Source organism: Physeter macrocephalus, chromosome 14 (genome assembly GCF_002837175.3).
Source record: "Physeter macrocephalus isolate SW-GA chromosome 14, ASM283717v5, whole genome shotgun sequence".
Taxonomy (NCBI): domain Eukaryota; kingdom Metazoa; phylum Chordata; class Mammalia; order Artiodactyla; family Physeteridae; genus Physeter; species Physeter macrocephalus.
In genome coordinates, this window is record NC_041227.1 from 43312686 (window position 1) to 43327239 (window position 14554).

Sequence of the window (14554 nt, forward strand, 5' to 3'; positions counted from 1 at the left end):
GTGGGGGGCCGAGAGAAAAAGATGTCAATGACCATTGTTTGCTCGTTTGCGATGTTGCTCCGCCCCCCGAGTCTGTCGTAAACCTGGCGCGGGACTAAAATAAACCGCAGATCCCGCAGCTCCGGGGGCTCGCCGCGCCGCCGACTCCTGGTAACAGGCGCTGCCGCCCCGGCCCAGGTGGCGGCAACCCGCGCCTGCCGCGTCCCGCCCGCGCCCGGCCCGGGCTCCCCTACCTGGCCGTCCGCCGAGCCATGTCGTTGAGCCCCAAGCACACGACGCCCTTCTCCGTGTCCGACATCCTGAGCCCCATCGAGGAGACCTACAAGAAGTTCGGCGGCGCCATGGACGGTGCACCGCCCGGCCTGGGGGCGCCTCTGGGGGCCGCGGCCGCCGCCTACCGCGCGCCGCCGACCGGGCCCTCCTCGCAAGGGGCGGCCGTGGCGGGCATGCAGCCGCCGCACGCCATGGCGGGCCACAACGCAGCGGCGGCGGCGGCGGCAGCGGCGGCGGCGGCGGCGGCCGCCACCTACCACATGCCGCCCGGCGTCCCGCAGTTCCCGCACAGCGCCATGGGCGGCTACTGCAACGGCGGCCTGGGCAACATGGGCGAGCTGCCCGCCTACACGGACGGCATGCGGGGCGGCACGGCCGCCGCGGCCACCGGCTGGTACGGCGCCAACCCGGACCCGCGCTACTCGTCAAGTGAGCGGGGCCGGGAGCGCGGGACGGAGGGCAGCAGACCGCGCGGGTTTTTCCCGCCACAGTCCGAGGCGCGGGGGGCGCTGGGACCGGGCCCGGGGCGCGCGGGGGGCGCTGGGACCCGGCCGGGGTCGCGCGGGGCGTCCTGGGACCCTGCGCGCGCGGGGGGTGCTGGGCCCCTGGACGCGCGGGGCGTCTTGGGACCCGCCGGGGCCACGCCGGCGTCGCGGCCGCAGCAGTGTGAAGAGAGCTGGGCGGCGGCTGACCGGCATTCCCCTTGGGCCCCTCCCCAGTCTCCAGGTTCATGGGGCCGTCAGCGGGAGTGAACGTGGCCGGCATGGGGTCGCTGCCGGGCATCGCGGACGCCGCCAAGTCGCTGGCGCCCCTGCATACGGCGGCGGCGGCGGCGGTGCCGCGGAGGAAGCGCCGCGTGCTGTTCTCGCAGGCGCAGGTCTACGAGCTGGAGCGGCGCTTCAAGCAGCAGAAGTACTTGTCGGCGCCCGAGCGCGAGCACCTGGCCAGCGTGATCCACCTGACGCCCACGCAGGTCAAGATCTGGTTCCAGAACCACCGCTACAAGATGAAGCGGCAGGCCAAGGACAAGGCGGCGCAGCAGCTGCAGCAGGAGGTCGGCCTGGGCCCACCGCCGCCGTCCCCGCGCCGCGTGGCCGTGCCCGTGCTGGTCAAGGACGGCAAGCCCTGCCAGAACGGCGCGGCCACGCCGACGCCCGGCCAGGCCGGCCCGCAACCGCCCGCGCCGACGCCCGCGCCCGAGCTGGAGGAGCTGTCGCCCAGCCCGCCCGCGCTGCACGGCCCGGGGGGAGGCCTGACGGCCCTGGACGCGGCGGCGGGGGACTACGGCGGCGGCGCGCTGGGCGCCAACCTGCTCTATGGCAGGACGTGGTGACGGCGCGGGCCGGGCGGGGTCCCTCCTGACGCCTGAGGGTCCGCTTGGACCGACGGCGGACGCGGAGCTCGCAAACGGACTGACGGGTCGTGGAGGCGGGCGGGCGCGGAACCTCTCTACCGGGGGTGGGGACGCGACAGCCCCAGGATCGAATCACGAGCATCGCGCCAGGGGGCTTTGAGGTGGTCATTTCCTCCTTCCAGAGGTTCCTAAATTATGTGAAAAGCCGGCCGAGTCCATATCCACCACGTTCCTAACCAAAGCTCTCAGAGTTTTAAACGTTGGAGACTTCGTTGGTGTTTGTTGCTCTAAAAACCAACCCAGCTTTAGCAATGAATTCTTCTTGGAGTGGAACTTACCTTGGGAGATTAATTTTCGAATCCCCCTCCCCTTAAGTGCAATTTTATTAATGTTTGATGGAAAGTAAATTTAATTGTAGCTCAAGGTGGATCATGCACATAGCAACATTATTGCAGAGGAGTTATTGCCATTTACAGAAATGGAATAAACTTAATCAAAATATTGCTTATACGAATTGATACAGCTTTTTAAATTTAATGCTGTTTTGTAAATGTTTTGATCATTATTTGGCAATGAGTGTTTGTATATTACTCTAAAAGAGGATTTTTCCCCCTAATATGCAGTTCATCAAAAGAAAGAAGGGTTGTAAGCTACTTTTTATGTGGAAACTGGTCTCCCCAATGAATGGATAAAATAAATGACACCCTCTCTTTCTGTAGACATGTTATTTACTCTTTCTAAGGTATTTGCTTATCTTAATTTGAATACCATGATAAAACATTAGAACAAGTAAGCAAAATTGCTTAGACATCAATTAATTAACCTGTTTGAAAGCATATCAAGAAGAGAATAAGGTGATTTACTGAATTGTAATCAGTATGTAAAGAATAAGTGACTAAAATATTTATGATTTTCTCATATTTAGAACTTAATAGGGGTTACACACCGATTTTGTTGGTGTTTTCTTGTACAAATAATGTATTTACTCTTTAATATGATGATTTATATTTCCTGTGTTTCAAAAGGATATTTAAATATAACTTAAAAGAACCTTAAGTATTTTTTTGTTTGGTAAGAGTCAAATGGTCATTTATTTTTCACTAAGTTGTATAGGTTTTGTTTTTTAACACTAGTTGGCATGATGTGACAACACAGCTCAGCTGACTCATGATTTAAAGAACTGGTAGCGGAGTAAAAATACTAAAAGAAAGCTGGAGAACGTGAGCTTATGAAATGAAAAAAAATTACAGACGTAACATGGATAAAACATGATTTATAAATGACCAAAAAACATCTACCAGAGCCCTTTTTTAGAATTATAGTTTGAAGCAAAACATTTTATTTAACTTCATTGTTTGGGTGTTTTTCTGAATGTGCAAAGTGCATTCTTTAAGGTGTTTTAAAAGTTGCACTTTCTCTAAATGTATGTTATATAGTAAATAATAATAATAGTAATTTAAAACTCCAGTTCATTCCACAAAGAGAAAAAAAAACACTAAAGAAGCAAGGGGAATCAGCCTTTATCAAGGGGCTGTGAATGCATTTTTGTAAAATGATAACTGATTTTTAAAACATTTTACATAAAAAAATAATTTAAGCAGAAAAAATAGTATGACAATGGTGCAATACACCTGAAGGAAATTTTCCCAATTTGGGTTTTTGCATACTAATAAAATTGACTTTCAAAATATTAGCCAATCTAGCATAACTATTACTGATGTGCCACATTTCAAAATGCTTGTTTATATTGATCGGATTCCTTCAAATTCTGAAATTTTACTTCTAGAAAACATGTTCTAAAAGTTCACATGGTTTGTAATTTTTTTTTTTTTTTTTTTTTTTTTTTTTTTTTTTTACAGCCCGATACTTAACAGAAGCAAGAATAGCTTATGGACTAAGGGCTTCAAGTGACATAGTTAAAGAAAATAAATCTTCATGGACAGTTTTTTCCTTGCTAATTTCTGGAACAAAAAATCCCTTAGACTAAGTGAACTCTCTATCAAAAAGACCATTAAGAAGAAACAGCCTTCTTTATACAATATTTTCCAGAAGTGTATTTGGTACAGGCATGTCTTTTTCCTTTCAATGTTCCTTTAAATAGTAAAGGATCCAAGCCAGAAGTAATTGCTGCAGAGGGCTTAACATTTTACACCCAGAAACTCACTGAGTTTATGTGTGCACATCCTGAAATTAGGACAAGGTTTGATTTTGAAACATTAAAATAGAAAATGTTTTTATTATAGAATTCCACATTCTGATTAATGCAAAGCAAGAGCTTTCTTCTTCTTTTGCAATTAGTGCTTTGCAGATCTTTTATAAAAACACAAACGGCCAGACTAGGTGAAACTCATTAACTGAAGAGGAGGATAAGTGTCTTCACGACCAAGAGGGAGGGCTGGCGCAGGGTCTAAGTGGAACAAAGCCCCTCCAAAGTTTAGCAGAGGCCACAGTAAAACTCGGTTTCAGAAATGCTAACTGCAGATGTGACACTTTCCTAAATGTTTTGGAGTTTTACAGCATTCTAACGTATCTTTTCCAATTGAGGCACAGAAAACAAAATCCAGAATCAAAGTTGCAGAGAGGAACAGCAGGGATTGCAGGTACTTTTCTGAAATCTGTGTTGGGATGTAAATTGAAGCGGGGTGTGTGTGTGTTTATGTGTGTGTGAGCGCAATGTTGAAGGATACAGGAAGGGTGTTTTGTATATGGAAGGGGGGATGGTGTGTGTAACCCAGTTGTCTTCTATTTAAGGCTTTGCTTAGAACTAAAACCTAATGGTCGGAACAAGTCAATCAGACTTTTATCAACACAGATGTTGTGTTCAAACTCCATTCTGCTATCGACTGTTTACTTTCAATTTAAAGCAGATCAGAGACGCAATCCTGTTCACTAAATGCAAGCACCTTCCAAAGACTTGCTTTGTTAGCTGCATTGAATACTGATGATTTATAAACTTTTAGAATAAATTGGTGAACCATAGTCACATAAAGACCCATCGATTGGATTTTTAGCTATGAATTTGTGCATCAGATAGTGCACTGTGTAGTGGCAGTATAAATTTCAGATGTAGTTCAAAGGATGAATGATACTGCCCAACTGTTTAATATAACACTAACGTGTGGATAAAACCCTGTAAATTACTCAAGTCCAGTTTTTAAAAGTACTGCTACTTGCCATGCCCAAATACAATGAGACAGGGCACTAGGATACATTTTATTAAAAATGAATTAAATAAATAGACTTTTGCTGCTAGTGAGAATTGGTGAGCATCTGGACAAGATTCAAAGAAGACTTGAAGTCAGGAATTCGCTCTCTCCAGTAAGTATTAAGATAAGTTTGTGATTTTAAGATCACTTTTATGTCGTTATTTTTAAGCCTGGAGGTAAGGTTAAATGGAAGCTTCTGAAAGAGGTGTTTTGGTTTCATTTGTCTTTGCTTTAGAATGTTTACCTGCAGTTGAATGAAATGCCTTTTACTTCAGTTTCTAAATTCCATGTAACCTCTTATTTCAGTAGTTGCTTAAGTGATTTCTAATAAAAGTTTAACCACGAGTTTGCCCAAGTCTAAGTTGTGCAAGCTATTTTGGAGTAGTGAATAGCTCCATTCCCATTTCACACACACAAATTAAAAGCATGTTCCTCTTTGGCCCTCGTGCATGTATACGGTATCAGACAACAAGCAACGCAGGCATTCACTTCACCCCGGGTGGGGCGTTTGCTACTTCATTAGTTTGACTGTTTTCCCGGTTAGAAGTAGCAGAGCCATCGCTCGCGGGCACGCGTCCGGTGGGTCGGCTCCAGGCCGCCCTGCGGGCGGGAAGCGGCGCCGACGAGCGGGATGCGGCCGGGGCCGCAAGCCGCCTGCGAACCTGCGAACCTGCGAACCGGGCGTCCAGGTGACTTCGGAGAATGTCTACATTCTAATTTCGAAGCAAAGCGAAATTCGCTTACGTTCAGGCTTGGAACTTAAATCAGCAGCCTCGGGAGAAGACCCTTTCCGCTCTTTCCTTCCAGGTCCCGGTATTCGAACGCGTGCGGAGAGCTGAGACGACGCTGGGCTGGCGGAGTAGCTGCGGCGCGGGGGCCGGCCGGGGATTCGGGCCAGGATGCCGGGACCCCCAAGCCTCGGGGCCGCGGGCGTCCCCGCCCACGCCGAGCGCCCCCCGAGCCCGCCCGGCCGGCCCTGGCTAGGGCTCTGCCTGCCGGTCATCTCCCCGCCTGCCTCCCCGACGCTGCACGGCTGCCGGACAGCGCTTCCGGATGGATGGCCGTGGGCTCTAAGGCTTTGCCTCACTGGACCCTACGGGGAAGACAGCTGCTCACCACGGGCTCTTAGCGCCGCGATGAAGTCGGGCTGTTTCCAGGTTCTAAGATTCTTAAAAATCTTTAATGAGACCCTGAAAAAACTTGGCCCTACGTAAACATAGTATAATGGAGTTATTAATTACATAAAATTGACCCGTTGACTTTACACCCGAATATGGAGGGGAGAGTTACAGCTTTAAACATGCCATTTAAAGTTCTAAAAAGCGTTTACTTGTTGAAATAAGGCATTTTTCTGGGAGATTCAAACGTGGGGACAAGTTAGAAAGAGATGCAGAGTAAGGAGAGGGAAGGAAGCGAGGTCTCACCACCCACTAGTGGGACTCTAGCCGGCTTAATTTTTCCATCAGGCTTTTTGCTTAGGTGTCTTCAGAACACTTTAAAACATTAGTTTCCAAACTTGTTTTGATCCGTTACATGTAATGGTGAAAAAGCCAAATCAGAAACAGTTATTTTAGACACGCTCATGATAGCTTAAAACAAAATTAAAAACTAGACCAAAATTAGAGATCTGAGAAAATATAGGTTCTGCAGAAGTGTGGGTATGGGGTACTTTTGAAGCTCTGTACACTAAGTAAGATATGTATATGGGCTCCTTTGGAATATGCAATACTGATTTAGGCGCTATACATTTTCAGTATTTGGAAGATAGAGAAATCTAACAGAAGGTATTATTCCCACTTTAATGTATTGTGAAATAATATATAATAGTTGTGTTAATTCCCAGCGGAGAGACTCTTTATCTCAACAATAAAGGACCCTGCTCTATTCACCCATCATCAGCAACGAACTCAATAGCTTCAAAATACCTTCCTATCCAAGGTTAAGGTGGGACTTTTTCTGAATAGATTTAAGATGAACAAGTGTGCCTTTGTAGAATACTAAAGCAAAAATGTCCTAGGTCAGAAAGTCAGAGAGGAACCTGACTTTACAATCTGAGGCTAGAATGGAAAGGTGGAGGAAACAAGGCAGCAAGTCTTCATACACACGTGAATCTGGGTTTGTTGTGGCAATGAAAATGCATATGGAAGTTCTGCACGTGAACTGCAAGCGTAAATGTAAGGAATTATAGTGTGCTTAGTAGCAAGAAAAAAATAAGTACTAGTTGGAATCTATTGTGAAATAATGCAAAAACTTGCCAAGGAGCATAGGCAATTTAGCTAGGAATTAAACTTTTTAAGTTCTTTCTTCTTCCTTTCCTTCTGCCCTCCCATCGGGTTCTGTGTAGTGTTTTTTCAACTTAAGTACAACTGACCTACACCACTGTGTTACTTCCAGGTGCATATAATGATTCGATATTTCTCTACATTACGAAATGATCACCACAATAAGTCTAGTTACCATCTGTCACCACACAAAAATAATATTATTGATTATATTCCCCATGTTGTACATTCCATCCCATGACTCATTTATTTTGTAACTGGAAGTTTGTACCTCAATCCCTCTCACCTATTTCACTCATCACCACTCCCCGGAATTTTTCAACTTTTCTTAGAGATTTAAAACCAGTCCTTAAAACTGCAGTGTAAATCTACATGAAATTTGTAAAATGTAAATAATTTATTCTCATGAAGATTTTATAATTTGCCAAATAAGTAGCAGACACATACATGGGTTGGTTGGGTTGTCTTGCTTACCATATCCTCTTAAGATCTACTTCTTCACTGATTTTCTTTTGACATCTAATTGTAGAAATAAATTGTTTTCTGATATATTGATTAAAAAACAAAAAAAGTACAACAAAAAAACCCACACATGCTTGGCCAAGATTTTCAAAGTTTAAATACTGTAAAAGAAAAACAAGAGACCAGAGTTTTAAGTTTTTTTTCTTTTTTTACTAAAGTCCAGAAATTTCCATATGACAAGTACATTAATGAAATGTTCCCAAAGAAATACTGAACAATATACACTCTAGTTGGCTGAGAGTTCCAGCTCAAGAGTTCATACCTAATTGTGCATTAAAAATCAGCATGGATCTTAGATGATCTAGAATATACTGTGTTCTGAAATCCACAGCTGGTTTAATTTTTGACCATAATGAAAAACCAGTATTCCTGTTCCATCAAATGTGTTTTACAAGCAATAATAAATTCAGATCCACTGTATTATGCAACACACATCTTTGGAAAGCAACATAAAACAGTGAGATCGGATCAGTAGAAATATACACAGTTAAAAGAAATACACAAAGTACTGTAGTTTTATTAAAAACTACTACTTGAGAAAGAAATCTTTCCACAAATAGCATAAAATTGTAGAATGATGAAAGGATTTGGGAAAGCTTTACAAAAGCCTAATTCCAACTGTATCTTCCTGAAGGTGGTGGCAAAGGGTATTTCCTTCCTTCTCTGGGATATCCCTGAAAAAAAAGCAAAAGAAAGAGTTTATCTTCTGGATTAACACTCCTGCAAAGAAATTAATCTTACTTCTCTGTGGAAAAACACACTATAAAGAAGGTGAATAAGTCTTATAGGTATATCACATGGAAGGTCTCCATAAACGGGTGCTTCTGGTCTGCAGCTTTATAGAAAGCTGCATGCAAAGTGGGACATCAGCATAAATGCTATCACTGACAACTAACCAAACAAGCCTTAACAAGCGCTTGAGAAATTCCTTAAAATGCACACAAATGAAGGATAGTTAAGTGTCTCGTGTAAAACACTTGTCATTCTCAATTCTCCCTACCACCCCCTCCCCAGCTCATAATTCAAGCCACACTGTGGTAAGGTGCCCACATCATCTTCACACGTTATTATACTAGGAAAGTCGTTTTGCTTAACAAAGGCAGGAGCTTGCTGCATCAGTTGAGGCCTAACGAACTATTAATTTTAGGGTTTTTTGTTTAGCTATAAATAAGTGTACCACATTAGGTTATTACATAATCAATTACTGGCAATATTCATAACAGTTCCTAATATGCTTGCAAATAACATTTCTGTACAACCTGAAGGTAAATGTGATGTGTCTCCCATCACAATTCCCTTTCTATGGAGGATTCTGAGATGGACCCCCTTCCCCATGTTGCCACTCAGAGCGCTTCACTAGTTTAAATTACAACATGAATATGTGTAGTCCTTCAAGGTCATAATGTAGGCTAAGGACTTGTTTAGTCATATAAACTCCACTAAAAATATAACGAAGTCACAATTTTACTGCTTTTAACAATAAACTTCTACAATAGCGCTTCAAAATTCTGATTTAATTAAAAAAAAAAATCTCCGCAGAAAAAAGACTAAGAAAGAAATGTATTTCCAAAAGGTCCTAAAAGAATTATAATGTACAACCGGTTTGCATCTCCTAAGTGAATAAGAATTTTACCTCGTGTAACAGCAGAAAGTTCCTTTAAAGGGACGCGCTCCCCTAAAGGAGGCAGGGGAGGCGCTGAACTGACAGGCGTCCCCAGCTCTGCTGCCCAACCCAAAGGCAGGAGGGTTAAGCTTTCGACTCCTGACTTGGAAAATGAGGTGACTGGACTAAACTTCCTCCAGAACTTCTTCTAGTTGCAAATGTACCTTCCTTTCAAAAATATTCATCATTTAGGTTGCCCAGCGTCCCCTCGACACTAGCAGCATAAACAGTCTCAATCTACTGAACCTACCGATAGCATCTGTAGAGATCTCGGGCTGAGAGTATGCGAAGTCATATTCTACAAATTGATTCTAAAGAACTGTAACAAAATTCTCTCAAAAGACAAGATGATTACTTTCTTGTAAAGTGAACTGAGACTTGTAAGAATACACCAAAAAAGTGTGGAAAAAAAAGATTTTTCTTAGCTGGCAGAAGATTCTTCTCAGCTGTCAGAACAAAGGGACACATGGCAAGAACCTGAGTTAGAAAATTAATATCCGAAGCACTGCAAAAGGCTGTAGGCGACACCAGGTAAGCAATTTAAAAACCACTTCACATCACCACAGGTGCCAACTCCAGGAACAGCACACTCTCTGAATCACTGCATTCAGATCCTGTTGTCTGGCAAGCGTTTGATTAAAGAGCATGTAAATACTGGCCAGGGTGTCAAATGGCTGGGGGACAAACAGACTGAGGCAAACAGACCTCAGGCTTAAATGTTGCTAACAGTGGATGCTATAAAGAGAAGGAAATAAAGCTTCCATTTACTGAATTTGTCTAGGAATTATTATACTCACTCAATGTATAGCTGTTTAAATTTAGTTAAAAAAAAAAAGTGGGAAATTAGGAAAGATTTCTTTCCATGAAGACAGAGAACAGATGAATCAAGACAGAAAACTCCCAAGAGGAATAAAGATAACAGCTGAAAAGGTGACATATTACTTTCAGCTTCTAGAACATTACCATTTATTTTATTTACTAGTTTCTATGAAACTAAAAAGCGATACCCTAAGGATAAACAACATGTTTTGGTGATGGACCATATTTGTGCTAAATATCAGATTGCTGTGATTAAAGGGGCTTTTGGTCTGAAAATTCTTCAGCATCATCAAAGGATAACCTATTTAGTGAGGCAGATACTCACCCCATATACATTTTTAATGAGGGATCCAAGTTCGATTGAGCTACTCTATCAGTAACTTATCCACAGATGTTTAAAAAACCAAAACCAAACCAAACCATGGAGTCCCAAGAGGCACAGTTCCATTCAAAGTGAGCAGTAAGCTTTCCATGCCACAGCCCCCACTGCATCACCTGTCTCCCACCGCGATCGTCACGTCTGGGTGCATACCCGCCCGGCCCGGCGAGCATCTGGTACTGGTTTGGCTGGAAGGCTGCGTTTGGGGTTTGGAGCATCCGGTTCCATGGCAGCAGAGGTTCGGCCCCAACGCCTCTGTGGAAAAGCATCATGTTTGCATTAAAAGTCAGAAGCCTAAAATCTGGCAGGTGTCATCATCTCCAAATCTGAGGACAATCCAATTTGCCTGGACTTGTCGCAGGGGATATGTAGTATCAGAGTGGGCTTTATGTCCCTCACAGCGAGTGTAGTTTAACATGTTTCAGGAAGTATCAGCATTTATTTAAAAGGATGTTTAAACTCAATTGAATCAGAAAGGTCTGACTTAAAAAAAAAATTTTGTTCACCTTCAACTGTCAAGTTTCCTTTTTAGTCACTTAAAGTTTTGGACCCAAGATCACCAAGTTGGCTACATTTTAAGATGCTATCCAAAGAGTAAACATGTACAAGACAGGAGAATGAGGCTTTATTTTTAAAAATGTCCAGGCTGGTTCTTGGAGTCCATTCTTTCTAGTTAATTGCACATTGCAAATGAATTCCTACTGCTGAGTATTTTGAATCTAGGGTAGGGGACTTGGCTGTTTTTTCCCATCCATTATTCTGCTCAATATGTCAGAAGGTCTGATCAGGAGGAAACCTTTTCAAGTTCTATTGATGCAGCTTTCAATTGACCACGGTGACCTAGCAACATGAGCACTAATTGGCATGGGCTGACTGGCATTTGGTGTACAGTTTACATGGGAACACAGATTCAACAGCTATTATAACCCAGTTTGCTGGCCCAGATTATGGTCAAAAGAAATGTTTTAATTGTCTTCAAGTGCCTATTTTAACTTTGCAGATACAAAACAACAGGTATGATGTATTAAATCATAACAATTTAAAACTGTCACATAAACAATGTAGCAGAGATTTACCCTCTAAAAGCAATCACCATGTATGACATAACTTTCTTGAGGCATCTTCCTCAACTTCCATTTTATAGAACAGTCACTACGAAGAATAAACAGCAGCAAAATTCTCCAGTATACTTTAGCATTAGAAGCTCTGGGGCCATTACAGATGTTGGGAGGAATTATAAGCAAACTTTAAATTTGCTAAAGCACTGACTAGCTGGTATTAGCTATAACCGATCAGCGTATGATTTTCACTTCCTAGGTCTTAGGGGGAAAAGCCCAAAGCTGGGCTCACTGGGTAATGCATTCTTCTCACAGCTATTCAAGCTTGAATCCATCCTCTCTACCCCCCACTCTCCTCCCTTCACTTGGAGCTTGCCCTTTTTTTTTTTTTTTTTCAAACACCAAAGATAATTATTTTTGTGTGATGGCTCTAAGAACAGCTCTTTTAAGAACTCCAGAAAGGCCAATGCTATTCTTCACAGTTCGTGGTGAAACCAGGACTCTAATAATATAATTTGCTGTGAGTCAAAATAAAATGAAAAATCTGTACCTCAGAAAGAATATGCATATATTCAGGGCTTTTAATTATTTTTTTGATTCATTAATACAAATATATTTTAGTGAGAAGGCCTCATCTATTTAGCAAGAACAGCTCCATATGTAGAGAACATATGGTCTCTTCCACTCTCTGCAGGACTGAGGGGTTAAGGTTTGTGCTGTGACCAAGGAGGCTCATCAAAACTGGGCATGCAAAACCCACTTGCATTAAATGCAACTCACACATTGTATTAACTGTGATCATTTTTTTCTTTCCAGTTTTATAATGCTAAAACTCACTCAACTGAGTTTCAGGAAAATCTGCTGGTATGGATAAAATACATTATAAATGCAATTTTACATTATTTTATGATTTAAAAATAGGTTAGGAACAAAGCCACAATTTAAAAGCACAAAGTTCTCCTTTTTGTTTGAAATGATTACTTGAAATGTTTTTGACAAAAATAATATATAAAAATTTAATTAAAATTAAATGGAAAGAGCAAGTAAGAGGGACATGTACTACTCTCTTTTTCTTGTTAGTGGCAGAAACGCCTTTATTTTACACAAGTTTATCATTTTTCTACACTGTACTAATTATATTAGTTTGCAAATACTTACAAACTGAAATTTGCCCTGGAAAATACATTTTAAATCTGGGATGGAAGCTCTGAGGCTGACACATTTTAACTTTTTAAAATCAGTAGCCATCGATTGAGGCAACTTATTTGAGGCATTTGGCATCATGGATGGCAACAATATTCTTAAGTTTCTAAATTACTGCTCTGGAAAGTAGCCGGTAATGTGACATAACTACATACTACCACTGGGATATCTTTAATTTATATGTGTGTGTGTGTGTGTGTGTGTGTGTGTGCATATATATATATATATGTGGCAAATCAGCTTTTAAAAATTTTCTGCGACTGAGCTTAGCACCCATTTAAGTTAAAAACTAAATGGCCACCTTGGATACGGCCAGAAAAGAGAATGCTCCGCTGGCAAAGACACAGACAATAGGGAAGAAGCTCAGGTGAGGAGGAGGCACTTGATGGCAAGTGAGGCTGGACCTCACTTGCCATCAACACAACGACCGCTAGGTTGTCTCTGTGGGGGAGAAGAAGGTGGGGTCAGGGATGCGCCCAGTGTACTTTTAAGTGAAATGAATATATGAATTATATATACTATTTCAAAGTAGGAATTAATTCAAGAAACAGTGTAGTTTATTAAAAAAAAAAAAAGTACACTCAAAATTTTCTTCTCTAATAGGGTTTTCAACCAAACACTCAAAACTGTGTAGTGGAAAAGTATTGAACTAATGATCAGTAAAACCTGGTTCTAGGAAGAATTCTACTTACCAGTTGTGACATCTCAGCAAAGTCAAAGTGACTATGAGTTTGTATTTTCTCCTCTACGTCTTGTAAGGTCAGAAAGGTTAGGCTGACACGTGCTATAGAAACGAGTGAAGTACTGTATTTGCTAAGAGGCTGGCTAACAGAGAAGTCCAGGAGGCTGAATTCAAACTTTGTTTTCTTTATGAATAAATGGTGTGTTTCTTAAATGACCATGATTTAAGACATAACTAATTCTATTACGCTCATACATAACTTCTGCTTTATAGCATGATTTTAGTTTCTGACTAAAACTAAACCAAAAACATCCAGAAAATATGTCCCAGATCTGTTGGGTTCACAGAGTCAGTCCAGAAGATACCAACTTGGCTAGGGCAGAACAAAAAAAAAAAACGATGGATGCCAGGACACAAGGTGATAATCTTAGGGAAACAATGTGTAGAGGGGAGGAAAGCTTTAGGACTGAAGAAAGGGTGCCTTGGAAGTAGAAGGGGCTCCTTTTCTTCTATGAAGTCCCTGTGGCATTATGGAATATGATGCTTAGAGTCAGTTTTCTGATGAGTTTCACTTGAGTGAAAAGCTTCTTAGTAAAGGATGGTGAGGAAGAGAGACCTCAGATAAGCTACTGAACTGTGTGCCTCAGTTTCCTCCTCTGTAAAAAGAACAACATCCACTTCAAAGGGTCGCTGAGAGGAATAAGTGAATTCATGTTTCTAAAAGCATGTTAGCACAGTGCTGGCACTTCATAAGCAGATGATAATACTGGTGATGATTATTATTATTTTTTTAAAGAAGATGTTGGGGGTAGGAGTTTATTAGTTAATTTATTTATTTTTGCTGTGTTGCGTTGGGTCTTCGTTTCTGTGCGAGGGCTATCTCTAGTTGTGGCAAGCAGGGGCCACTCTTCATCACGGTGGCGGGCCTCTCACTATCGCGGCCTCTCTTGTTGCGGAGCACAGGCTTTAGATGCGCAGGCTCAGTAGTTGTGGCTCACGGGCCTAGGTGCTCCGCGGCATGTGGGATCCTCCCAGACCAGGGCTCGAACCCGTGTCCCCTGCATTAGCAGGCAGATTCTCAACCACTGCGCCACCAGGGAAGCCCAATACTGG

At 42.9% G+C, this 14554-nt stretch overlaps 2 protein-coding genes across 2 annotated transcripts in view; one reads left to right on the top strand and one right to left on the bottom strand.

The window, feature by feature from the left end:
• Positions 1-239: 239 nt before the first annotated feature.
• On the top strand, positions 240-1606 carry NKX2-4 (NK2 homeobox 4). The gene is made up of 2 exons (XM_024123280.1): positions 240-702; positions 993-1606. The coding sequence occupies exons 1-2, from the start codon at positions 252-254 to the stop codon at positions 1604-1606; spliced, it is 1065 nt and encodes a 354-aa protein (XP_023979048.1). The 5' UTR covers positions 240-251.
• Positions 1607-7701: 6095 nt separating this feature from the next.
• Positions 7702-14554, bottom strand: part of XRN2 (5'-3' exoribonuclease 2) — a 78805-nt gene continuing 71952 nt past the window's right edge. The window contains exons 29-30 of the mRNA XM_007122992.4: positions 10615-10753; positions 7702-8311 (exon numbers count right to left, since the gene is read on the bottom strand). Of these exons, the coding sequence (XP_007123054.1) occupies positions 8246-8311; positions 10615-10753 (205 nt within the window). The 3' untranslated portion in view covers positions 7702-8245. The remainder of the gene's footprint in view (positions 8312-10614; positions 10754-14554) is intronic.